The sequence below is a fragment of the Telopea speciosissima genome, chromosome 2 (genome assembly GCF_018873765.1).
Source record: "Telopea speciosissima isolate NSW1024214 ecotype Mountain lineage chromosome 2, Tspe_v1, whole genome shotgun sequence".
Taxonomy (NCBI): Eukaryota; Viridiplantae; Streptophyta; class Magnoliopsida; order Proteales; family Proteaceae; genus Telopea; species Telopea speciosissima.
The window spans coordinates 19,138,895-19,166,878 of record NC_057917.1 but is presented as its reverse complement, the minus strand read 5'-3'; the positions used below and the strand labels follow the sequence as shown (position 1 = coordinate 19,166,878).

At 37.2% G+C, this 27,984-nt stretch overlaps 2 protein-coding genes and 2 long non-coding RNA genes across 4 annotated transcripts in view; 3 read left to right on the top strand and 1 right to left on the bottom strand.

Moving 5' to 3' along the window:
• Positions 1-2,813, bottom strand: part of LOC122650144 — a 28,820-nt gene extending 26,007 nt beyond the window's left edge. Inside the window, exon 1 of the long non-coding RNA XR_006331386.1 lies at positions 2,572-2,813. This is a non-coding gene — a long non-coding RNA (uncharacterized LOC122650144). The remainder of the gene's footprint in view (positions 1-2,571) is intronic.
• Positions 4-18,833, top strand: LOC122650143. The gene is made up of 3 exons (XR_006331385.1): positions 4-17; positions 5,912-5,917; positions 18,641-18,833. It is a non-coding gene; the product is annotated as an uncharacterized LOC122650143 (long non-coding RNA).
• Positions 3,462-5,030, top strand: LOC122650140 (probable glycosyltransferase At5g03795). The gene is made up of 3 exons (XM_043843456.1): positions 3,462-3,707; positions 3,849-4,197; positions 4,270-5,030. The coding sequence occupies exons 1-3, from the start codon at positions 3,493-3,495 to the stop codon at positions 4,933-4,935; spliced, it is 1,230 nt and encodes a 409-aa protein (XP_043699391.1). The 5' UTR covers positions 3,462-3,492; the 3' UTR covers positions 4,936-5,030.
• Positions 18,834-18,877: 44 nt separating the features above from the next.
• LOC122650526 (probable glycosyltransferase At5g03795) lies at positions 18,878-21,015 on the top strand (the record flags this gene model as incomplete). Its single annotated transcript, XM_043843931.1, has 5 exons — positions 18,878-18,892; positions 19,348-19,559; positions 19,750-20,098; positions 20,188-20,872; positions 20,965-21,015. Coding segments are annotated over 4 exons (1,242 nt in total), but the record flags the coding sequence as incomplete, so codon positions are not given.
• Positions 21,016-27,984: the final 6,969 nt, after the last annotated feature.

Below are 27,984 nucleotides of genomic sequence, written 5' to 3'. Positions count from 1 at the left end.
TATTGTTGGGAGGGAGGGTGGTCATAGAGGATGCGGGAGGTGGGGGAGTAATATTCAACTCTGTAAACCACATAGTTACATACTGAATCACCAAATGAGGATCAACCTTATCCAAACCTTTGACAACCTTGTTTCTGACATACCAAACACAATAACAGCCTTATCCCTTGTTTTAATTACTTATTATCCCCTTATTTCATTTGGTTTCCTATGCCAAAGAAGTTAGCAAAATATATTACAACAAGTTGACAATAACATAAGGTTAAGCAGATACCTAACACAACTCAAAATTTCTATTAATAGAAAGTTACTTTGAATAGAAGAAAAAAAAAGAGATATTGTAGCCTCAAAGAGAGGAGAAGTTAATTTGAATGGAAACAAGCAAAGTTAGCAGATAAAGTAATTAAGGAACATCTCCACATAGACCTCCTTGATTTCTTTTCTTGTTTGGGGCCATGAAAGCACCAAGCTGGATAGATGATTAATCCCTCGATCAAAACTTCTCTAATTTTCGGAAACCTTATTAATTATTTCTCTTAATCAACACCATCAAACATATATAGTAAGAGGCAGTACAAACCAAAAGAGTTGACTTTTCAAACCTTATTAATTATTTCTCTTAATCAACACCATCAAACATACAAGTTGTAAACTTTTTAATATTTGTTAATTTTACATAGAAAGAATTTTTCATCTAAAATATGGTCTGTAAGAAAAAGTTTACAAAAGGGCTTTAAACCCTTAATTAGTTAATGAGATTTAAAATTTTTTAAATTATTGTGTACGCTTATACATCTTTCATTCATTGTTCAAGGAGTTTGTATAGGATCAATCAAATCGTATCAGTATTTGTAGAGGCTACCCCCAATGAGATTTTTTTTATATACTCATCCAACTTAATCAAGACCTCTTATATATGGGAAAAATATCTCTTTGGCAAACCGTATTCCATGCTCCTCATTAATTTACTAAGGATATAAATGGATCATAAAAAATCTGTATTCGATTCATGTTAGTATTTGTTTAGGGAAATCTGTATTTAAAAATTATTCGAATTTGTTCAAAAACTATATTATCTGGTTTGATTATATAGTTAAATAATAATTTTAGAAATAATATTTTATAATGATTGCGGGTTTATGTACATGCTTTTGAACTAACTACTACGACCAAAGTCATGGCTACTTCAACAAAAAAAAAAAAAAAAAAGACGATCCCTATTCAAACCGAAAGAAGTACCTCACCTCACTTAATATACAAATATTCTTATTAGTTTAAAACGTAATACATGTAATTAAACAAAAAATTAAAATAAAAAAATATTCATGAAGACATCTCTGTAACTTCAAATAAGACCATTCAACATTAATCCTAGTGGGTAATGGCTTCAACACTCCTTTAACATCAACCCTAGTCAGTTCTCGTCGCTACTTCAACCAAAAAAGGGTGACTGACCTCTGTTCAAACTGAAAGAAGTACCTCATCTCACTTAATATTAAAATATTCTTATTAGTTCAAAACATAATACATGTAATTAAACAAAAAATTAAATAAAAAAATATTCATGAGCACATCTATGTAACTTCAAATAGGACTCTTCAACCTTAACCCTAGTGGGTAGTGGTTTCAGTTCTTTCACTTCAATCCTAGTCGAGTTTTCGTCTTCTCCCGCTCTCCTTTTTAAAAAAAAAAAAAAAAATTCAAAGGAATAGGAAGAACACATGGGTGCCAAGCATTGACTGGAGATCATAAATGGATGGTCGAGAATCTGTATAAGGACAATACATATTCGAAAAATCAGTATCCGAAAACTATTTGAATTTGTTCAGAAGCTAATCAGATGTGACAATCGTATTCGATTCATTTACATCTCTATTACTAGCACCCTCTCACTATCTCATTCTTCTTCAAATAAGCTGACATCTCTATCCTCTTATATACAAAATCATTCCACCACACTTCATTAGTGCACTCCACCATGCCAACTTGCTTAGAAAACCCTATCCTTTTATATATATATATATCCTTTCTCCATCAAGAAAAAAAAATTAACCTTTTTTCCATTTGGTAAAGAAAAACGATTCCTCTTTCACATGTGAGATTCAGCTGCAACTACACTTGTGACCTATCCACTAATATTTCCATTTTTTCTGTTCATAATTCCTATAGATACCCATTAGATGCTTCTTTCTCCCATGTGACATGACAGGACTTGAGAATTCATAAATCATTTATGATTTATCATCCCCTTTTTATTTATGAGAGTGAAAAGGACTGATGATGTGATCAGGAAAGGGATAGAGATGGGATTTCGGAATTTTGCATGGGAACTAGAAGACGCTTGGCATGGTAGCACAGTGCTTAATCACCAAATGTTCTTCTCTCCATATCTCCATCATCGACCTTTCTTCTGCAACAAATCAACCATACCACCTCTGACAGCACACAGACTTACTATTACAACACACATGAGAACTAACACAAGATTGACACAGAGAGAGAGGAACAGCTATAGCTTCTACTAACCATCTCTTTCTGCAATTTGCCTAACAGTTTGGTGGAAAGAAGCACAGAGAGAGGGGGTGAGATGGGTGATTACAACCTCTCTTCATGTTGGACTTCAGTGTCATCTACTCTGAAGTTCTTGCTGGTTGTTGTAACTTTGATTTTAGTATCTGGGTTTCTTTTAATGTTGGGTACAAAGACCTCTCTGGTTTCATTTTCTAACAATCCTTGGGTTTGGAGAGTTGACTCTTCTTCTTCTTTCTCTTCCCCTGTTGCTAAGGTGACTGAGTCATCTCTTGAAGTTGAAGAAGAAATTGAGAAGCAACTGGATTTTCATCCAAGGGTGGTTGATGCAGATCATCCTACAGAATTAAAAGAAGCTCTTTTTTCTTCTCCTACCTTCAATCTTTCTTCTTCTCTTTCCCCTCCCCTTGCCTCACAAATTATGCTATCCCCTGCACCTGCCCCACAACCAGTAAGATTTCTCTCTCCTTCTCTCTTGCATATTTGTATGAAAAAGATTCTTGTTTCCTCAACTACTATGAACTCTGTAATCTCCTTTTGTCTCTCTGTTTTGGGGAATAATGTATCATATTCTACAATTTAGTATTGTTTTCTTTTAAATTTTACAGATGCGTAGGATTACTTCTTTTTTTTTTTTTGGCCAAAAGACTAAATTGTGATGGATTTGATTCAATTTTATGCTTATGACCCCAAAAAAAAAAAAAAAAAAAAAAAAAAAAAAAATCAGAAAGTTCTGCACTATCTTTGGTTTGTTTTCAATTTTAAAATAATTAGAAAAATTCTACAAGCTGGTCCACATTTGTGTGAGTTTTATTATCTCTCTCTCTCTGCCATTTTAATTTTCTTCACCTTCCCTTACCTCTGCTTTTTGTTCAGTAATCATTATTTAGTTTCCTTCAATTCTGAGTTTAATCTTCTTCCAACTAATTGTGCATTTTGAATTCATTTTTGTAGGATGAAGAAATGCAAGAAGACATAAAAGCTTTCAGGCATGAGTCTAATGTTTCTCCCCTGATCACAAAAGTGCCGAAAGAGTACAGTAGATTGGAGAGGCTTGAAGCAGGTCTTTCAAGAACTCGAGCTGCAATAAGAGAAGCTGCTCGGAACTGGAATCAAACACCTGATCAAGATTATGTCCCTCAAGGTCCCATGTACTGGAAACCCCGTGCCTTTCACAGGTTAGCAGTATGATGTGGGTCCTCTAAAACCCATGTTACCTCCATCAAAAAAGACTGAAGCTTCATTAAAGAAATTTATCATTTGAAGGAACTGGGTTCCTTTTAATTTTTTTCCTTTCTGTGAATTAATGAGTGTTTCAGGAGTTATTTGGAAATGGAGAAACAATTAAAGGTGTTCATCTATGAAGAAGGAGAGCCACCAGTGTTCCACAATGGACCTTGCAAAAGCATATATTCCATGGAAGGAAATTTCATTAACATGCTAGAGATGGATAGCCAGTTCCGAACCAGAGACCCAGAAAAGGCTCATGTTTTCTTCCTCCCTTTCAGTGTGACGATGATGGTCCGATACGTCTATGTAGCTAATTCCCATGACATTGCCCCAATCAAGAGGACAGTTATCGATTATGTAGATATCATCTCCAAAAAATACCCTTTCTGGAACCGTAGCCTTGGTGCCGACCATTTCATAGTCGCTTGCCATGATTGGGTAAGAAGAGTCTTCTTCTTTCTTCTTCTTCTTCTTCTAGTAGTTAATTGTTATGCATATGACGAATGGCAGGGACCAATTTCATCCACATTCGTTCCCCACCTGTACAAGAACTCAATCCGGGCTCTCTGCAATGCAAACACTTCGGAGGGATTCAACCTCAACAAGGACGTTTCCTTACCAGAAATCCATCTCAGAACTGGTTTGATGAATGACTTAATTGGTGGCCCATCGCCATCTCGCCGGCCTATACTCGGATTCTTTGCAGGAGGGAGGCACGGTCCAGTCAGGCCAGTGCTTTTTGAGCACTGGAAGAACAAAGATGAAGACTTGCAGGTGTTTGAGTATTTGCCTAAAGGAATATCTTACATAGATAAGATGAGGCAGAGCAGGTTCTGCCTCTGCCCAAGTGGATATGAAGTTGCCAGCCCAAGAATTTTGGAGTCAATCTATGCGGGTTGTATACCAGTTCTGATAAATGATCACTTCGTGCCTCCCTTCAATGATATTCTCAACTGGAAGACATTCTCAGTGGTGTTTCCTGTAGAAGATATACCAAATCTCAAGAAGATATTGATGAGTATATCTTCGAGACAGTACATAAGAATGCACAGGAGGCTGATACAGGTGAGGAGACATTTCGAGTTGCATTTCCCTCCCAAGAGGTTTGATGTCTACAACATGATTCTTCATTCTATCTGGCTTAGAAGATTGAACGTTCGCATTCGTGATTCGTGATTCATTATTCACATGATCAAAGATAATAATAAGTCTTTTACTCATCTGTTGTAATTTTGAAGAAATTAAGGAAAAATCTTTATTTGTTTCCAAAATTTTGTCCATAAGTACTTTATTCCTACTTTTAACAGTGCTTATTGAGGAAAAGATTTACAGATTACAGTGAACTTAGATGAATCAAGAAGATACAAAGCAAAAACAGAGACCCAGAGGAGCAAGAACCGATACCCAGATGAGATAAAGATTATATATGCAAGAAGGTCAATAACTCCAAAGTAGCCATGCCTGAAGAATGGGCATGGAAGGTACACGGATGGAGGTTCCAACACGGGTCTCTGTAGTCAAATTCTACTGTGTGGTTGCCATAGATACCAGCTGGCTTCCCTGGCGGCTTATGAACCACGGAAGATAGAAAAATGGTCCTGCAAGACTGAATGGCATGACAAACTTTCAAAAAAAACATAATCGGGAATTGAATCGGTTAGGGCCGATTTGAATTGACCGGAATCGGTCAGAATCAATTGGAAATGTAGTAGAATTGGTGAGAATCAGCTGAATCAGTAATGGCGGATTCATCAATCCGAATTGGTTGATTCACCGATATGATGCTAATTTTACTTTCATCTCAAAATCAAGGTCCCTCTAACAATTCCTTTATAATTTGGTTAGAAAGAAGAGAAAATAGGGGATAAAGTAGAAGTATCTTGTGTTTAAGACAAAAATGTAGTGTGCTAACTTTTCAATCGTCCAAGTGGTCCTCACTCTGGAAATCATCTATTGAAATAGTTCTATTCAAAATGCTGATTATGTTTTAAGTTGTGGGGACTTGAGCAAGACAGACATCAAAAGTCAAGATGATATTTAACAACTCACACTGCTAGAAAATTTTCACATTCTCTAGATTGAACATTTTTTTTTGGAGGGGGGAGGGGGGAGAGGAGGTTGAGGATAGAGACATTGAACAAGAAATAGAAAGGAAATCGTGTGGGATACCAACACTATATATATTATTTTTTGAAAAAACTAGTAAAACTCACTCTTAATGGAAAAGGTGTTCAAATCCTTATAAACCTATACATCAGATTACTCTCATCAAACGTGGGATCGGTTGCTTTCACATGGAATTCCCTCCATGTAGAAAATGAGATCTTTATAGGGATTTTCTCCATCCTGGGAGACACACTAGAGTTGTCGTGCCTTAGCTCTGATACTACTTGTACTTTTGCCTGGAGGAAGAGATTATTGAGGTTCTACGTGAAAGCAATTGATCCCACATCGGATGTTAGTAGCCTGATATGAAGGCTTAAAGGATTTGACACACGCTCCTTAACAATTAACTTTCAAGGGTGAATTCTATTCGACTCCCAACTGTTGGGGGTATGATGTCTTGTATTCCGTCACTTAGATTTGTAGGTTGAATCTGAAGGATCGTAGGCCTCAAGAAAATTTTATTGAGGATTTTATGACTATTTCCCACCCCTTTTGGAAATTTGTTTGAGGATTATATGGTTATTTTGGTAAAATTCTTGTATAAGGTTTTGTTATAAATTTGTAGCGAAGATTCTTTACCTTTTAAGGAGGCTTATGAAAATTTTTAGAACTAATAAAAAGAACCTCCATCTGATCTTTATAGACCTAGAAAAGGTCTATGACAGAGTCCCTAGGGAGCTTATTTGACATGTCCTAAGCAAGAGAATGAGCTCAAGTAACTATATGGGTTTAATTAAGGACATGTATGAAGGCGTAGTAACGAGTGTCAAAACTGCAGAGGATCAAAGTAGTAAATTCCCAATTACAATTAAGCTACACCAAGGATAAACTCTAAGCCCTTATTTGTTTGTACTCATCATGGATGATTTAATCAGACACATCCAAGATGAAGTTCCTTGGTGTATGCTATTCGTTGATGATATTGTTTTAATAGATGAGACAGTGGAAGGGATTAACACAAAACTGTAATTATGGAGATCAACTTTGGAATCAAGAGGGTTTAAGTTAAGCAGAACAAAGATAAAATATATGATGTGTAACTTCAGTCAAACCAGGAGAGGGGATGAAGTGGTGAAACTTGAAGAGCAAGAGCTACCACAAAGTAAATGCTTTCGATACCTAAGGTCAATCATTAACAAAGAGGGTGATATAGAGGATGATCATTTCCACAGAATTAAAGTAGGATAGAAGAAGTGGAGAGGTATATCGAGAGTGTTATGTGACAAACTCATGCCTGTTAAGCTTAAGGGAAAATTCTACAAGACAGTAATAAGATCAGCTATGACTTTTGAGACAGAATGTTGGGCAGTTAAAAAGAGTAATATAAATAAGATGAGTGTAATAGAGATGAGGATGTTGAGGTGGATGTGCGACAAGACCAGGAGAGATAGAGTAAGAAACAATTGTATTAAAACCGATTTGGGAGTTGCACCAATCCAAGACAAGCTCCGTGAGAGCCGCCTGCGGTGGTATGGTCATGTCCAACGAAAACCCATGGATGCACCAGTAAAGAAAAGTGACCAAATTCAGCTTGACGGAGCCAAAAGGGGTTGGGGTAGGCCTAAGATGACTATTGGTGAAGTGGTAAGAAAGGATATGCATGTGGTAGGGCTTGATCCTAGTATGACTGTAGATAGAGTTGTTTAGAGGACAAAGACCCGTGTAGCCGACCCCTTATAGGAGGATGTTCTTAGGATGCTGCTTTGACTATTGCTTCGACTTCTCTTTTTACTTAGTTTCCTTTTACTTATTTTTATTCTTTTTTACTTCTTCTCATTTCTCTTACCTCCATCACTGTCTTAGCATCTTTTGGATCAATGTAGCCGACCCCGTTTAATTGGGATAAAGTTGTCGTTATTGTTGGTTCTTTCTCTGTACTGCAATCTGAGAGAGGTGTTAAGACGAGTGACTATAACCCTATTCTTCATTGATAGTGAACCACATCTTATTCCATCATGCACATAGGCAATTTTATCAAACTACGTAAATCCTTGAATTCAATTATGCGATTATTGTTTGTGATTTTCATTCTTTTCTGCATCGTTATATGTTTCATATTTTACACCAACAAGTGGTATCAAATAATCAAAAACACATAAAGAGAGTGTCAAAACGCCTCAATATCTATTTATAACCTTTTTGTGTTTAAAAATGATATCCTTCATATAAGAGGCGGTTTCACTTAAAGCCATGGAATTGTATACAAAATTACATTCCATACACTTTTGATATCTCTCATATAGTTTTTCTATAAAAAAGGTAGAGAAGTGGTGTGGTACAACAGCTTCTTTTCTTTTCGCTTGCTTTGAAAGGTGTGTGTGAAGGCCTCTTCTGTGTACAATCTTGTTTTCTCTCTAAATTTAGTTTTATGAAAGTGAGCGGAGAGAAAGAAAACGGGAAAAAGAAGGTACTCTCTCGTGGGTTATAGTGTGACAACACTTTCTCTATTAAAGAAAGGTACTATGACTTTTCTTTGTATTTGTCATGATGGATTTTGAGATGAAAGTATAATTTTCTTATGAATCCACATTTTTTATGAATTGTTCTGTTATCAAATAATAGATATTATTTTTGACAACTTTTAATCTCTAAAATTATCTAAATAGAAAACTTGTAAGTAATCTCATGATTTATCATAGTGGAAGTTTTTACCTGGATAAAGTTCAGTGGTTTTTCCCTTTAATCTTGAGTATTTATTACATTAAAATTGATGTGTTCTTTTGTGGTTGACTTGATTTATTTTTATATTATTAATTTGTGCATACTTAGTTGTCATTCTGTTTCTCCATTAACCTATACACAGGTGAAAAATTTTTTGTTTTCCCCAATAAATGGTATCAGAAAATTTTTTGAAATCCTGTGTAATGATAGAGAGAAATACAACAACACGAATGATTAGCTTGAATGAGAGCAACTAGATGATTTGAAAATCCTTGCAGGGTTGACCTCATTTTGTCACCCTAGAGGATGTCCACGACAATGAAGAACGTTTGTTTAGAACCAAGGGAAGGTTCTATCTTTAAGCTTAAGAGATTCCATCATTTCGATAACGTTAGAGATAATACAAGTGAAATGATGAAAATATCCCTAAAGGGTAAACATGGTTATAATAAGACCTAACTGGCCTCAAATCCACCTAAATGTCCAAATAAAATGATTTTCACGTATTATTTCATCATATTAAAATTCGATACAAAAAATGATCTTGTTTACCCCTAAACTAGAAGAAGATTTCATTTAGCCATGTGGGATTCACACTGAAGTTAGTCCTTGAATGTTATACCAAAACAAAGTATTTAAAAAATGTGATAAAATGCTTATGGAATCACTCAATTAAGACTTTTGGAGCCCAAGATTTCGGCATTCAAAGTTTGAACAAGTCAGCCCATCCCGATCAAAAATAGAATAGACCAGTTTAAGAGCTTCGTGGAAGTTTTTGAATTTGACACCAAATAGACTCGATTCGACGTCAAACGCATCTCATTACACTTTCTTGATGTCGAAGGGTTTGCCCCACGTCGAATAGAACCCATCTCAAGTTGGACTTCTCAGAGCTGGATATCGACACACACTAGACTGTTGCATATAAGTTGTCATTGTTGGCAACCAAGTGTTGAGCAGTAATGAGGTGGCCATTCTTGAGGTGGTGCAGCAGTTTTCAGTGTTCAGGGGCATTTTGGACTATCTTCTTAGTTTAAGGGCAATTTGGTAATTTGGCTCAGTAGTTTGTTCAAGTGGCCATATTGGTTGAGGTGGCAATGGTTTTATGGTAATGCTTTTGAAGCTCTCTTTCTTTTATTATTAGAGGAGAGAAAATTGGTGTGGACCCCAATTGTTGAGTGATGTGGCAACAAAAGGTGTAGTGGTCATGCCATATGGTAACAGTCCAGCAGGGCCATTTGGTGCAGGCCGTGGGCAGCTTATTGTAGGGGTATAAATATATTTCATCAATGGTTTTGTCTACATGTGCATAAAAGGTGAGACAATGGGGGCATTTGAAATTTCCAAGAAATGGAGAGATAATGGAGTTTTAATGATGAGCTTTCAAAAAGCAAAACTTGTTGACCAAGATAAGTGTGCCTCCCAAGGTGAAATTTGTGCTTGAGAATTTGATTGTTCAAAATGGGTTGTCAAAGTCTTGTGAAGATTCTTTTTTGCAAGCTTTTATAGGCAGCATACATAAAAATGGATGGGTGGAGTTGTATCTTATCATTTCCATTGGATTAATTCTCATGTGCACTTAATGTGCTTTAAGTGATTCCTTCTCTTTTAATCTTGTTCATCCATCTTGAAAGCATCCTATGGAGGAGATTGTATATTCCTTGGTTGGTTGTCCATGCTATTGGATTGCCCCCTCTTATCTCAAGAATAACAATTTATGCCATTGAGTCTTATTGAAGAATTGAATTTGGGGATTTTCTTAGTTTGGAGAAGAAGATACAGCCGAGAGTCTTGTGGAACGAACTCCTCTCTCTTCCAAGCTTTGGTTTGAAAAATTAAAAGGTTGTTTTAGATGGATTAAAGCTTATTTCTCAAATGTTTTAAAGATTGAACATTGTTTATTGAAGCTTTATTCATGAAAAAGGTGGGATTTTGATTGTGTTTTTGAGGAAATACAAGAAGAAGATAAATACAAGAAGAAATGAGCTATTGTGGTCCCCTCATGGTAGTGTCTACTTGAAAACCCAAGTTTCTCCTTACAAGGGAAGAGTTGGTAGTTCCAGTGGGCTCCATCACATCTGAGATCGATACAGATAAATGGTTGTAAGGTTCCTTATCTCCTATTTACCTTTGTGATTGTCTGTATTCTCTATTATTACTAGTGTTAGGTGATGCATGTTGATGACCTAAGCTAGTCTGAGCTTGATTGTAGGGTATTGCTATAAACCCAAAACCCTATTGATTTTTGTACTCTGTATTTAGTGGATGCTAAATACTGGGAGTGGATGCTCTCAGGTAGTGCGTACTATTTTGTACTGGCATTATTTGCCCTCTCAATTCTATGCTAAGAAAAATTGGGAGTGGGTGTTATCAGTTGTAGGTGCAGCAAAGTTGAGTATTAAGCAAATACGAAGCCCATAGTGGCATTGCTCCGTGGATGTAGATAATTTGTCGAACCACGTATATCTTGTGTTGTGCGTGTGGAATTGTGTGTTTGTTCATACTTGCATTTGAAGTGTGTGGGCTGCAGGAAGGGTGTACACACTTGGTAGAGCCTTTGAGTCTGGCTGGGGTGTGTACACGACTTTGTGGTTTTTATTCAGATTCTGCCAGTAACTATAAGTATTAGTGGGGAAGAAATTGAAAGAATTTAAATCACTGATTCAACCCCCTCTTAGTGTCAGCCATCGAACTACATGGATTTTGTTCTACATTGAAGCCCCCATGTCAACGTGGAATGCATCAAAGTTCATGCTTTGGACGTTGAGCTGAGCCCATTCTATGTCTAATTCTCAATTTTTCTAGAAACGTGGACTCTTCTTTTCTCGAATTTTGTTGCCATAATTAATGGGGGTGACCCTTGGGAGCCTAGAATATGTTTAAGCTCATTCATTAGCTCCCAAAAAATCTATATACGTGATTTATCAGGTCATAAACCCTATTTCGCAAACAACCGCTAGCTCGGTTGGGTGGTGGCATTGCTAGTTGGAGCATGCCCCCCTGGAGGTCATGAGTTTGATTCTCCAGGTTTGCATCTGTGCCATAAAGGCACTTTTCCCCCTCCCCTTTCCTCCTCCCCCCTCCCCCCCCTTAGTTGTAGATTGTAGTTGGCCTATGGGCCCTTGTATAGAATTGACCAAAAAAAAAACCACTATTTCTAATTGGCTCAAGGATTTTATCTTTTGGATAATTGTTGATCTTCAACTACCTAGTTCTTATCCGAAACTTGATAGTTGTAAGTGAGATTTAATCTCTCACGACATGAGGAGGCTTAAGGTTGCTTCTAGGAGAGGGTGCCTAAGTCCTTATAAACCTTCACATTAGGCTACTCTCATTAGATGTAGGATCTATTGCTTTCATGTGGAACTCTAACATTCTCCCCTTCACGTGGGAGTACATGTGGGAAATGAGGTCTTTTCTGAGAGATTTTCTCCATCCTCGAAAACACACCAAAGTTGTCACGTCCTTGCTCTCATACCACTTGTGCTCTTACGTGGAGAAGATTGTAGGGGTTTTAATAAAAACAAATTGATCCCACATTGGATTTTAATAGCATGATGGGAATGCTTAAAGGACTTGATACTCTCTCATTAACTACTAACTTTTAAAGGTGAGTTCTGCTTGAGTCACAAGTGGTATCAAATAGTCAAAACAACATAAGGAGGCAGTAGTAGAGTATGGTTTTAATGTTTTGTTTTTAATGGTAAATATTAAAATTCAAAAATTGGCACTGGTTTCCAAGAAGTGCTCAAAAAGGTATGTTTTTTTAGGCTTTTGAGAGGATGTCTTGAGGGGGTGTCACTCCTCTATTTATAGGAATGGTCCCCTCATGAGTTGGTTAATTTTGTTTTTGGTCTCTCTCTCTCTCTTTCTTGTTTAACTTTTTGTGAGTTTTTGTTAAGTGTTGAGCACTATCTTGTCTACCAACGTGGTCCTTAAATCAAGTGCAAGGACTTTTGGGTGGTCTTGTAAAGGTTGTTGTATCTTGGGAGATTGGTTTGCAAGTAAATCTGGTTTGCATCTACACGGACAAATACAATCTTAAAGAGAGAGACCTATTGACATGCCTCAGTCTTGTTTCATTCTAACGTAGATATTCGTGATCATGTTCCAAAGACCTACTCTCCTAAGTGTGATGTTGTTTGAAGAATTGTTTACCATAAGATAAGTTTTTCTTTATTCATATAATGATGTTTATTGCCTACATAGAGAGTCAAGACGATTCAATCTCTGCTTCTAATATTTTTGTACGTGTTCATATGAGAGATGGTTTCACTTAAAACCACAGAATTGTGTACAAGATTGTGTCATACACTTTTCAATATTTCTCATATTATTTTTTTATAAAATTAAGTAGAGAGGTAGTAAGGTAGAACAACTTCTTTACTTTTCTCTTGCTTTGTGGGGTGTGCACGAAGTTCTCCTCTCTTGTACTTGTGTAATCTCATTATCTCTCTTCGTTTAGTTTATTGAGACTGAGTGGAGAGAGGGGAAAAAAGAAAAAAAGAAAGTGTTTTCTATCATGAGCATGACAATATTTTATGTGTCAAGGGACGAAGGGAAATTATTACGGCTTTTCTTTGTATTTTTCACTATGGGTTGAGGTGAGAGTACAGTATTCCTATGTAAAATGTACTTTGGTGAGTTATTCTGTTATCAATAATGGTTATATTTTAATGTGTGTTAGTCTCTAACATTGCCTAGAGAGAAAATTTGTAATGTCATTATTTATCACAGTGAAAGTTTTTTTTTACTCGGACGAGATCCCGTGATTTTTCACATTTACGTTAACATGGGTTTATCAAGTAGAAAATTATTTTTTCCCCAACAAATGATATCAAAGCGAGGTTTTTGAAATCTTATGTAATGATGGAAGGAAACAGAACAACACAATGACAAATTTTGATAATGACATAATGATATGTCACTTTAAGATTACTTTTTAACCATTTTATAGCTATATATTAAAGAATTTTTTAGAACAAGACAAAGGGCAATTAAAAGAAGGTGCCAAGTTTTAATACAGCTACAGAGGTGTCATTCAGACACCCCGACTGTATATATTATCTTTGATCATATATTGAGAAATCACTAAAGCAATCTATGGTACGATTATAAAATTTTAGACCCACACAACACATACCGTATCTCTTAGTGAGGAAATCTAAAACGAAAGGCAATCGAGTTGCCTAAACTCTTTTTTAATCATAAACACATATAAGACAAACGAAACGATTTATATGGGGAGTTCTAGGCGAAGGAGTCATTAGGGCCCTGCATGATCACACTTTTGTTTCTTTATTTATCTATTTTTCTGTTCCTAGGAACAAAAAATAATAATATAAATCCATTTTATTACCACCGGTTCTTTTTTTTTTTTTTTTTTTTTTTTTTGTTACTAGGAATGAACAAGTTACAAAAATTTGCTGAGAAATAAATAAACCAAAGCTTTAATTTGAAACTTCTCTATTTCAAAAACAAAAAAGGAAAAAAAAGGGGAAGAATTGCTTTTTAATGAACAAATACTTATTTTGACAGACAAAACAGTAATTCCCGGTTTGAATAAAACACCACCTCCAAAGCAACTTCAACCACCATCATCACCGCCACCGCCACCACCACCATCTCTGCCATCGTCACCACCTCCACCAAATTTTTGGATATTTAATGACATTGTTGAAAATTTATAGAAGTTCTAGAAATAGAAATTACTACGGATAACAAATGTGCTTTTGTTTCTTTTTTGGCATAGAAATAGAAGTTGTTATTCGGTACCAAACATATTTTTTGTCCAAAAATTTGACTAAGTAATAGAAATACAAAAAGTTATTTCCATAATAGAAAGATGGCCCAAAAACAATCATTATCATGCATGGCGACTCAACGATTAATAGGGTCCATACCCTATTTTATTTTTTCATTTTTTTGCTAATGAGGGTCTAAACTCTATGGTGGTTCCAAATCTTTACAATGGAGGGTCCCACCATTTCAGCAAGGATATGTGTAGCACAGCCCAATGGCAGGCAACACCCTGAGCGTGCTGGGCTCCCTGGAGACGAGCTAAATTCATATTTATGAGAATATAAGGCTACATGGTTCCTTGAAGAGATATATCTCTCTTCTCCTACCTATGGGCCCATACATGGGATTGGTCTGAGATGCTTTTCACACACACACACGTTACACCAAGGCTATGTAGAGTCACTCTAGAGTGGTGTGTATAAATGGGCATGGGCTTGGTCCAATAAATTTTATTTTTCGTTTATGGACTTTAAGCACACTTGGACCTCACTGACTTATATTTTAAAGTCACGAGCTTTCATTTTATGGGCCTGATTTTAGGCCTAATTGGAAAGGTACATCTTTGTGTCTTTTCTTGTAGAAATTACCCCTTCTTCATATGGGTTGCGTCTCTTCATAGAGATATATCCATACATGGGTGAGGCCCAGATGTATGGATTCGGAATCTCTAACGGAGATTGAATCATGACAATACGTTTTAGGGCTTCACCCCTTTTGAAGAGACACCTTGGAGTGGCACTTTCTCATCGATAAATAGAGGGTGGATGTCTGTCATTTTAATTCATTAAAAAATGTTTTCTACTTCTTTAGTAAACATTTTAAAGCTTTCTTTCCTTTCCCCTTCTCTTCTTCTTTGTAGCGTGAATGTATAGCATAGCTTTCGGTCCTTAGTTGGTCTGACATATTTGGGGGTTGTTTTATCTTGGGGGTTGGTTGGCAAGAGATTCCCGATTGCACCATGGGGGTCTCTACAACCTTAAGGGGAGTGACCATTCGGTATTAGTTTATTACTCAACACATTTGAGTGTTGCAGAATACAAACAAGTACAAGTGCTGTAGAATATGAATCAAACCCGAATTCGACAGAATTGATACATTTCCCTTCGATGAAAGTTGCTACTTAAGAGAAAAGTCTTATAATCTTTGGTGTTACATTTATTAGAACAATTAGTCATTTATCAAATTTCATATTTAAATCCAATCACATATTTTCCATTTATTGGCATGCACCTTCTTGGTAGTCTTAGGTTTTTTTTTTAAAAATATTTATTTTACCACTTGATTAAATGCCTTACCTATAAGGGAAATGGAAAAATATAGGGACACACGTTCAGTGAGCGTACGAGAACAGCTCGTAGCTGTTCAGATAGAATCCACTTTGTGGGGACCCACATGGATGGATTCCATCGGAACAGCTGGAAGCTGTTCATGTTAGATTAAATCGATCCGGATAGAGACAAAATCCCAAAAGCCAGGATCTCCATAGGGCGTTCAAGAACACAACCAAATAAATAATATAAAACAGGGATAGATCCACCAACCTTGTTCCACATCCATAATGATGATGATTGCAGTGAAAAATAAAGAACAAGATCTACGTGCTTCTCCTCTATTCCCAAAGTTACTGGCTTGATGAGAATACCATATGCACAAAGACGATGAACACTGAATATCTCCCTCTCTGTCCAGAATGCACTCCTCAATTGTGATTGAGAATAATTAGTTGTTATAGGTAGAGGGGGGGACCTAGCTCTCCTTATATAGTAATTCCTATAGGGTTTGACTCATCACAATCCAAACAGGAATCTATCTGCCCACACTAAAGCCAGTCCACATAGGATTCCTAATATAACTCAATGACCCCCTTTATTAGACCAATACCATAATTAGTCTGAGTTTTATTTTATTTAATATTAGTCCATAATAGGTAATATAGGATTCTACTCAAAATAAAATTCTGCCAGTTCACGTGAGCCCAACTCCACTCCCCAACTATGGCCCGTTTTCATGTACACCCCCCTCATCTTCAAAACCTTTCCTTTAACCAAATTATCCATCCAATTATTCAAAAAAAAAAAAAAGTCTTTCTAAATTTGTTACAAAAAGATACTGAAGGAGAAAATTACCCTACGCAGAAGAGGTCCTTCGAAAGGTAATTCTTCTTTCAGGGTAAAAAAGAGAAATTCCAGAACATTGTTTCAGCAAGTCTTTTCTCTACTGCGAGGTTCTGAAAGTTCAAGATATGTTAGATTCAGTGGAGAAGAGAGCGTTTTACCTATGTAGTAAGCCCCAAAATTACCTGAAATTTCGGAGCGTATCGGGAAGCTCTGCAAGGCTTGAGATCGGTTATCGGAAACGCAATTGAAGCCAATTATAACCTGAAAATTCTTAAGCATTTCAGCTGATTATATTGTGGGGCTGTGCTAGTTAGCGGGAATGAGCTGAAATTGGTGCTTCGCACAGGGTTCGATCCGGCAAGCTCATCTTGCAGGGAACTTTTGGGGAATGTTTTACAGGCACTGGTGGTGTAGAAGCCTGTGGGATGGACGAAGTAAGGTTATCAATGTGTACCGCATATCGTATATCGATATCGATACTGTATTGGTTTATCTGCATCGAATAAATTCGTTATGGTATTGGTATGAGATACCTATATTTGGTACGGTATCGATATGGACAAAATAGTAAAAATATATTATATTATACTGATACTGTTACCGTACAAAATACTATGCCGAACAATATCAAATATATTTGGTACGATATCAGTATAAGATAATTGTACCAATCGGATATTCAATATGGTATCGATATGAGGTTTATGTGCAGTGTATCATATCAATACCGTATCAAATACTGGATATCAAAAAAAAAAATTCCAGCAATTTGGTTGAAGGAAAATATAGATGGATAATTTTGTAAGTAAAACTCAATTTTGAGTAATCTAGTAAATTTTTCTAGGGTGCTGTTCTCTGTGCCGCAGCGCAGCCTGCACCCAAGCACATGAGGTGCAATGACCACCCTACCCCTCTGCACAGGTTGCCCATGTGCCTGGGCACAGGCTACGCTGCAGCACAGAGAACATTTTTCCTTTTTTCTATAAATAAATGTATCCATATGGTCCCATCAATCATTTTTTTTTTTTATTTTAATCCCAAAGGATGATAGTTGGCATAAATCAATACCTCACAATTAAGATGTTAGGGGTCAACTATCCGAAAAATCAAGAATATTTTGATTTTTTTTTTTTTTTTAATTATGCTAGCATAAAAGGCAAGAATTTTTTTTTAAGTCAATGGTATGTCAAATGCTACAGCCTTGCAGTTACAGAGACTCGCTATGAGTAATGCCCCCAATGGATATGGCTCATACTATTACTGCCAATTTGGCATCTAGTTTGGAATAATGTATTTTCATTTATTTCAAGGGAGAAAAACAGTGTAGTTGATTCCCTTGTAATTATCAGGAGAGCTCAGTTCTTGACGTGTGGCTCCCTTCCATTCTATGGTTTCTTGAAGGTAAGGTTGTAATTTAAAATCTATGTGAAGTAAACGTTCTTATCTCTCTCTCTCTCTTAACTCCCTGTAGACAAACCATATTCCATGCTCCTCATTGACTGGCTCCTTTACCTTGCCAACTAAGAGAATCCTTTTAGCAGAAGGTTTCATGGTTTGAAGTATCAGTATCGGATCACCCGATATGGATGATACTGCACCATTTTGAAGGTGATCAAAACAGATACCTGACTGATACTATATCGATGAAACGGTACAAACAAGGGGTAAAATAGAAAAGAAAAATAGATTTTTTTTTAAAAATCAAGGGTAAACTCATCCGGCACAATTGATCCATGCCGATACCGTATTGATATCGTATCAGTTTTGAAGATGCTTTTTTTGTTTTTTTTTTTTGGTAAACAAGACAGTTTTGAAGATGCCTAATACTCAATTTGAAGAAGAAAACAAAAATTCCTTGGAAATGATTCTTTTTTCCCATTTGGAGAACCAATGAGAAATCATATGTCATTACTGGAGAAAAGTTTGCATGGGAAGACGCTTGGCGTGGTGGCGCAGTGCTTTATCACCAAATGTTCAATTCTCTTCAAAATCTCCGTCATCTGGCTTTCTTCTTTTGCTGCAACAAATAAAATTCAACCTTACATGTTGCTTCTGCAGAGAAACATTCAACCAATCCATCTCTGTCTGCAATTTTGCCTAGCAGATTGGTGGACCCAAAAGAGAGAGGGAGAGAGATGGGTGATTACAGCAATAACTTCTCTTCATGTTGGACTTCTGTGTCATCTTCTCTGAAGTTCTTGCTGGTTTTTGTAACTTTGATTCTAGTATCTGGGTTTCTTTTAATTTTGGATCTACAGACCTCTCGAGTTTCATTATCTTACAATCCTCGGGTTTCGAGAGCTGGTTCTTCTTCTTTCTCTTCTCCCACTGCTAAGGCGCCTCCTACCTTCAATCTTTCTTCTTCTCCTTCCCCTGCTCCACAACCCGTAAGACCTCTCCCTCTCTCTCTCTCTCTCTCTCTTTCTCTCTCTCTCTCTCTCTCTTTTACATATTTATCTGAAAAAGATTCTAACTACATGAACTCCGTAATCTCCTTTTCTCTCTGTTTTGGGGAATAATGTATCATATTTTACAATTTATTATTGTTTTCTTTTAAATTCTGCAGATGGGTAGTGATTATTTTGTTTTTCTTTTTGGCCAAAAGACTAAAATGTGATGGGTTTGATTCCATTTTATTAAAAAAAATATTCTGTTCTGAACATTCTTTGGCTTATTTTCATTTTTAAAATAATTAGAGAAATTCTACAAGTTGGTCCACATTTGTGTGAGCTTTCCATGTACAGATTCTCTCTCTCTCTGTCTCTCTCTGCCGCTTTACTTTAGTTCCTTTCTGAGTTTAATCTTCTTCCAAATAATTGTGCATTTGAAGTCATTTTTGCAGGATGAAGACATAAAAGCTTTCAGGAACGAGTCTGATGTTTCTCCCCTGATCAAAAAAGTGCCAAAAGAGTACAGCAGATTGGAGAGGCTAGAAGCAGGTCTTTCAAGAACTAGAGCTGCAATAAGAGAAGCTGCTCGGAACTGGAACCAAACACCTGACCAAGATTATGTCCCTCATGGTCCCATTTACTGGAAACCCAGTGCCTTTCACAGGTAAGCAGCATAAGGGTTTCCTTCTTGATGGGGGTCCTTTAAAACCGATGTTACCTCCATTAAAAAAGACTTAAGCTTCATTAATTAGAACATCTTAATTTTAGCATGACAGGCCTAAAGCTCAATCTCTATTTAAGGAACTGGTTCCTTTTTTCAGCTTTTTCCTTTCGGTGAATTAATGAGTTTTCAGGAGTTATTTGGAAATGGAGAAACAATTCAAGGTGTTCATCTATGAAGAAGGAGAGCCACCAGTATTCCACAATGGACCTTGCAAAAGTATATATTCCATGGAAGGAAATTTCATTAACATGATGGAGATGAGTAGCCAGTTTCGAACCAGAGACCCAGAAAAGGCTCATGTTTTCTTCCTCCCCTTCAGTGTGACGATGATGGTCCGGTTCGTCTATGTAGCTGATTCCCATGACTTTGCCCCAATCAAGAGAACAATTGTCGATTACGTAGATGTTATCTCCAAAAAATACCCTTTCTGGAACCGTAGCCTTGGTGCCGACCATTTCATAGCTTCTTGCCATGATTGGGTAAGAGTCTTCTTCTTCTTCTTCTTCTTCTTCTTCTGCTTCTTTTTCTTCTTCTAGTAGTTAATTATTATGTATATGACGCATGGCAGGGACTACATTCATCCACATTCGTTCCCAATATGTACAAGAACTCAATTCGGGTTCTCTGCAATGCAAACACTTCAGAGGGATTTAAACCCAACAAGGACGCTTCTATACCAGAAATGAATCTCATAACTGGTTCGATGAATGGCTTGATTGGTGGCCCATCAGCATCTCACCGGCCTATACTCGGATTCTTTGCAGGAGGGATGCACGGTCCCGTCAGGCCAGTGCTTTTAGAGCACTGGAAGAACAAAGACGAAGAGTTGCAGGTGTTTGAGTATTTGCCTAAAGGAATGTCTTACCAAGACAAGATGAGGCAGAGCAAGTTCTGTCTCTGCCCAAGTGGGCACGAAGTTGCCAGCCCAAGAATTGTGGAGTCAATCTATGCGGGTTGTGTACCAGTGCTGATAAATGATCACTATGTGCCTCCTTTCAGTGATGTTCTCAACTGGAAGAAATTCTCGGTGGTGGTTCCTGTGGAAGATATACCAAACCTTAAGAGGATATTGATGAGTATATCTTCAACACAGTACATAAGGATGCAGAGGAGGGTGATACAGGTGCGGAGACATTTCGAGTTGCATTCCCCTCCCAAGAGGTTTGATGTCAACAACATGATTCTTCATTCTATCTGGCTTAGAAGATTGAACATTCGCATTCGAGATTCTTGATTCTCACATACTGAAACCAAAACTCTTTTGCACACAATCAAATATAGTCTTTTACTCATGATTCTCACATACTGAAACCAAAACTCTTTTGCACACAATCAAATATAGTCTTTTACTCATCTGTGTAAGTTTGAAGGAATGAAAGAAAAATGTTTATTTGTTTCCAAATTTTTTCCCTGGACGACTGCTGCACCTAAAGATTTAACTTTACCCCTTTTAATTATGTTATACTATCTACCTAAATTTACTTGTACTTGGAACTCTAGCCCAGAGCATTGGAGCAACTCAACCAGCCCAGTGGCTTTGCCAATTTTCCCGAGTACTTTAGTCCCACTTTTAACAGTGTGAATCCAGATGAATCAAAGAAGATACCAAGCAAGAACAGAGACCCGGAGGAGTAAAAAGAAGAGAAGAACCGATACCCAGATGAGCCAAAGATTATATACAAGTGGGTCAATAACTCCAAAGTAGCCAAAGATTATATACAAGTGGGTCAATAACTCCAAAGTAGCCAAGCCTTAAGAATGGGCATCACAACTAAGTAGAAATGGCCCGTGCATATCTCATATGTTTTTTTTCTAAGGCTTGGGTTTTTGAATGTGAGACGTTGGTGTTAGAACAAACACCAAACAAAACACGAACAACAACGAAAACAAAGAAAGATGACACAGAGATTTAACGTGGTTCACACACCAATATGGTGTGCTTTGTCCTCGGGCGAAGGCGAAGATGCTTCACTATGTAAATCGGAGAAAGTTACAATGGAGATCTCTTAAGAACACCCAAAAACGACGTTGCTGCTCTCTCCCAAAAACCCTAAATCGAAAACCCCAAATCTCATTGTCTTTACAACAAAGAGGGCAAAGAAATATACATATTCCTCCATCGGATCAGGTCAATCTTTGAAATGGGTACCATCACAAATCTTGGAAAAAGTTCCGTTCAGGTCACCACCAAAAATGTCGGAGCGGGTCATTCTTCAAAACAGTACAAGAATTCGAGACATACATAACACTTGGTATCTTTGCTGGATAATTATTGCAGTGCATCTGATTAGAAAGTTAATATACAAAATTCAAGCATTATGTTTAGCCCAAAATCCCCCATCCAATATTAAGGATGCCATTGCCAAAATTTCTGGTTTTCTAGCTGCATCTCATCATGGGAAGTACCTTGGCCTACCTAGTCATTTTGGGTAATCAAAACGAACTCTTTTCTCTAGCGTCATTGAAAGAGTTCAATCTAAGATTACCAGTTGGAAGGATTGTCTCCTTTCAATAGCAAGTAAGGAAATACTCATTAAATCGGTTGCAACGAGCATTCCCTCCTATGTAATGTCGATGTTTCTTTTCTCCGAATACTACTGAATAATTAAATAAAATAGAGGGATTTTTTTGGAGAAAGTTGGATGTTGTCTGCACTAGTAAAACTAGGGGTGGCTTAGGATTTCGGGATATGGGGTGTTTTAATCATGCGCTTCTTGCTAGACAAGGATGGTGCATCCTTCAATTCACAGCCCAAATGCTTTATGGGTTCAGGTTTTGGAAGGGAAATAATTCCTAAGGTCCTCCTTTTTAGATGTTATGCCTCGCCAAAATTGCTCATGGGCTTGGTGCAATTTATTACGAGGAAAAACAATTCTTCTTGAAGGACTAAGGCGAAAATTGCGGAATGGGACATCTTCACACATTTATTCGGATCCTTGGATTCCCACCTTCCCAGGTGGCCAAGTTGTTAGCCCTCCCTTTGGCCTCAATTTAGATTTGGTCTATGATTTCCTATACTCAAACTAAAGAATAAGACCTCAACATCCTTCATAGTCTATTCTCCCTTCCTGAGATTATGGCCATTATTCGAATCCCGCTTCCCTTGGCTAATACCCAAGATTGATGGGTATTTTCAAATAGAAGAGACTTCACTATTAATTGGTCTTCCCTTTCTTGGCAAATTTGGTCTACAATTTCAGCATTCCATATTTTTGTTGAGCGCAACTTTATAGGAATAAACCGGCAGATTAGCGATCCTTTGCCTAAGTTCCCGATATCAGCTCGGTCTTGGGCTTCCTTGCCTAGCCATTTTGTATAGGGAGCAATAGATGGAGCTTGGTCTGCTCAAGTTATAGTGTGGGAGTTGTGTTCAAGGACAGTTAGAGGCATTTTCTTGGAGCTAGATGTAAGGCTGGCTTTGGTTTTTCGGCTCCATCAATTGAGACTGAGGCGATTCGAGACGCTCTCCTGCTTTCTCAAAGCTTTGATTTCTCTTCTTTAGTTTTAGCATCTGATTGCCTCCCTATTATCTTAGCTCTCATTGCTTGATGTGCAGTTAGATTGCACGACGCGCACCATTGTTGTTGAATTTCTAGCTTTCAATGCTTCTTTTGTTATTTTTGTTCATGTACCTAGAGAGATTATTAGTGAGTCCCATGTTCTAGCAAAATATGCCTCCAATTTTACTTTATCTTATGTTTGGTGATTACAACCACACCCTCCTCTTGTAAATACCGTTGATGGTCGGTTTTTTCCTAGAACTAGTTTGTTCTAGTCAAGTTTTCATAATCTGGGAAAAGAAAAAGAATGGGCATGGAAGGTACACGAATGGAGGTCCCAACATGAGTCTCTGCAGTCAAATTCCACTCGTATGGTTTCCATAGATACCAATTGGCTTCACTGGCAGCTTATGAACCATGGAAGATATAAAATTGGTTCTGCAAGACTGATTGGCACGACAAAAACTTTCAAAAAAATAGAATTGAATCAGTTAGGGCCGAATTGATCAGAATCGGTCATAATCAACTGAAAATTTAGTAGAATTGGTAGGAGTCAGCTGAATCAGTCAATGATGGGTCGCCATTCACCGATTTGATTTTTTATTTTACTTTCATCTCAAAAACAAGTTCCCTCGAGCAATTCTTTTAATTTTAGGTTATACAGAAGAGAAAAGAGGAACAAAATAGAAGTATCTTGTGTTTAAGACGAAAATGTAGCACTCTGCTAGCTTTTCCATCATCCAAGTGGCCTCACTTTGGAAATCATCTGTTGCAGTAGTTCTTTTCAAAATATTGATCATGTTCTAAGTTTTGGAGAGTTAAGATAGTCAAGCAAGACAAAGACATCAAAAGTCAAGATGACATATAACAACTCACACATAGATGAATTTTACATTATCCAGATTGAACATGTCTTGATTACCCATCAAGTTAACCATAATTGGCCCTCTCACATATTATTGGGGAGGGGGGAAGGTTGAGCCCATATTTTGTGGGGGTCTTGGGGGGGGGGGTTGAGCCTAGAGACATTGAGCAAACACAATGAATCTAACTCATGGGTAGAAAAAAGAATATGAGGACTAAATCAATAAATTGAATGAATTAGTGTGATACCCTTTTTTTGGTAAACAAAGCTTTATTGATAAGAACGTGTAATATACATGGATTATGAATTACAAGCTTCATGAAACCATGGAATGGAAGTGGGACAAACAGTTTCACATGTCAAGAACTGGGCCCTCCTGACAAGGAAGTCAGTCATGTTATTTTCCTCCCTTGAAATAAAAACGAAAATATATGATTCTAAACTAGATGCCAAATATGTTGTAACGGCTATATCCGTTGGAACATTACTCAGAGAGTCCTTTTAACGCTGCATCATTTGATATACCATTGGCCAGCTATGCCATTATAGTTAGTGTTGCTTGATTGTTGAGAAATTGAAGGCTATTATGATTCATAACCGATTGAAGCTCATTGCTAATAGGAAGCTGCTTGCAACCTGTAACGGAAGTGTAACCACTTGTAGGGATTGATGAGCCCCATAATAATCCTTGAGTGCATGAAACAGATGAAATTGTGGTGATTTATTCCCTCTAGGAGATGCTGAAACTGATGAAATTGAAAGCATGCAACCACTGGTCAACTGTGGAGATTGATGAGCATTAACCATTGTAACAGTGAATGTGGTGGTGTAACCGTTGGCCGCACCTTGAGCATTTAAATGTGTAACCATTTGAATAGAGTTACGATCATTTAATGCAAAGGCTGGTTAAAGGGATGAAGCATGAGGGATACTGTAACGGCATCAATGGCTGAGATCGAAAGCTTGTAACCACTGGTTAACTGTGGAGATTGATGAGCATTAACCATTGTACCAGAGAATGTGGTGGTGTAACCGTTGGCCGCACCTTGAGTATTTAAATGTGTAACAATTTGAATAGAGTTATGATCATTTAATGCAAAGGCTGATTGAAGGGAATAGCCATGAGGAATCACTTTAACAGTACTGGAGGCTGAGCTACCCCTTTGGCAACCAATATTCATGACACCAACGGCTAAGATCAGTGTTGGAGTTGTGGCAGCATTAAAGGCTCAAGCTCGTGAATTTCCATACCACGGTGTAGCAACACTCTTTAAATTAAGAAATAGTAACTCACCTAAAGCGTCATGAAATTGTATCTATATAGCAATGTATTTGAAAACCTAAACTCTATCATAACCCACCTCCATCTCTCCATGAGCATGCCAGGCCAAAACCACTAGAGCATTATTCCGGGCTACTACAGCATTATCCTCCAATTTGTCCCCTATCACGAACTCATCTTTATCTTTGCCTTCGTCATTGTCTTCGTCTTCATCTTCATCTTAGTCTTCACCTTCGTCTTTATCTTCCCCTTCGCTTAGTCGACTTGCAATGGTCATGGTGATTCATTCATAAGGAGGAAATAAACTATTTGAGGTCATACTTAAGAGGTAGTTGAGTAAAACAAGTAAAACTCAGCTTTAAGAGCTAACTGTTTAAGAAAAGGTGCCCAAGTCCTTATAAACCTTCATACTAGGCTATTCACATCAGATGTGAGATCAGTTGTTTTCACGTGGAACTCCCTCCACGTGGAAAATAAGATCTTTTTAGAGGGATTTTCTCCATCCCCAGAGGCACACTAGAGTTGTCGTGTCTTGGCTCTGATATCACTTGTGCTCCCGTATGGAGGAGGAGATTGTTGGGGTTCCACAAGAAAACAACTGATCTCTTATCGGATGATAGTAGCTTGATGTGAAGGCTTAAAGGACTTGACACACTCTCCTTAATGACTAACTATTAAGGGTGAGTTCTACTCGTCCTAACAAGTGGTATCAGAGAGTCAAAACCATATAAGGAGGCTATAGTAGAGAGATTCAAAACCAATTTTCTTTTCTAAGCCCGAGATACTTTTTGGAGCCATTACCATGTGGAATTTTGAGGAGTCTGGAGAACCATCTTCTAAATCTTGATGTCATATTAGGGCTATGTAAGGGCTGAAAATGAGTATAGATTTTTTTAGGTTTATTTGTTGGCCACTTTCGTTGCAATAAATATTCAGGCATCCTTTAAGATTGAGAATTTCAAGGACACTTTCGAGAAGATGAGGCTATCATCCACAAAAAGAAGATGAGACAAAGGGGTTGTTCTATTGCGAATCTTAAGACTATGAATGCATCTAATCTCTTAAGCCTGTGACAAAACATAGCTTAAAGCTTGTGAGCAAATCACAAAAAGAGTAGGGGAAAGGGGGTCAGCTTGTCGAATACCCTAGGAGTGGCAGAGCCTCGAACCGTTCCATAAATGAGAAGGTTATATGAGACAAAAGTTATGCAAGACATAATCAGAGAAAGAAACTTCACACTAAATCTCATATGTAATAAGATCCTTTCGTTGAAGACCCACTTTAGACGATCGTACACCTTCGTATCAAGCTTGAGAGCTATGAATATTTTCTTTCCTTTTTTCTTATGCTTTATGTAATGGAAAGCCTTATAAAATAATAATATATTATCTAAGATCACACGATTAAATACAAAAATCGATTGGCTAGGGGAGATGATGCTATCAAATATATTCTTCAAACGGCTAGCCAACACCACCTTGGTAATGACCTTAACAACATTATAGATACGATCATGAGATCTAAGGTATCAAATCTCTTACTTTTAGAAAGCAACTTAGAGTAGAAAACCATGATGAATTTCATGGTTTTACTTCTTCAAACTTCTTAAGATCGAATGTAAGCTTCTTAAAATGACAATTAAGAATTGATAATGACAAAATATACAAGTTCATGTAAGGTTTTAGTATCATCACTAAAAAATTTTATAGAAACAAAACTAAAGGTCTATCAGTCGAAACCTCCATAAGAGAAAATACTACTCAAATAAATCAAAATACAGCTAGAAAACTTGAACACAAGAACATGAAATATATCCTTTGAAATGGTATTAATGGTTTCGGTTCCATCTGGTACCTAATCGGTATTTCGGTACTGGTACCTTTGGGAAACGCATCCCAAAATCGTCCTGTTCCATTTATTATTCCGGTACCAAATTCAAATTCTAATACCATCCCATTTATTAATGGGATGGTTCGGTACCGGGTTTTAACGGGACGGATTTAGGACGGTTCCCAGTTTTGTTCCCAAATTGACACACATAGTAATGAGTAGAGGGGTAAATTTAAAATTATAAAAAAATAAAAACCTTAATAAATGTAACATTGTTGAAACATACCTCAAATGTAACAATGGTGAAACATCAGGTACCCAAAATATGAAACTTCAAACTTTAGTTACTTAATGTATTTTTAAAGTGCATTTTCTGCAAATGTTACCTGCAAATGAATATTAAAGAATAATTCATACTATTTTATACAAAACACATAGATACCGTTAACAATACGAACATTGTATATGTTAACATTAACCTAAATGCCATTTTTTTTTAGCTAAAGGATCAACTGTATTACAAAATAAGTGAAAAATGATAGTACAAAAAATAATCTAGCCAAAGCCAGATACTGAGACAGAAGAGCAAGAATAACCACTTCCACCTACGGCATTGCCCTATGCGGGATGGCAAAACTGCTAGCTACAAAAAATTTAGGAAATGGAGACACGAAATCATAACCCCTACATTGCACATCAATCAATAAGTCATCTTGCACTAAGGGGGCCAAAGCTACCATCGAAGAAGAATCTAACAATATTGTGGCTAACTTAGCTAGGAAGTTAGCAACAGGGTTCACTTCTCTAAAGCAGTGCGACACCTTCTACTCGATGGATGCAAGGAAGGATTTAAGTGCTGACCATCCTTGACAAACAAACTAAGGAACC

Excerpts from the sequence above, each read along its gene's own strand:
- LOC122650140 (XM_043843456.1), top strand. The coding sequence starts at position 3,493 with ATGCAAGAAGACATAAAAGCTTTCAGGCATGAGTCTAATGTTTCTCCC. Across the intron at positions 3,708-3,848 it reads AAACCCCGTGCCTTTCACAG|GAGTTATTTGGAAATGGAGA; the intron begins GTTAGCAGTATG and ends TGAGTGTTTCAG. Across the intron at positions 4,198-4,269 it reads TAGTCGCTTGCCATGATTGG|GGACCAATTTCATCCACATT; the intron begins GTAAGAAGAGTC and ends GACGAATGGCAG.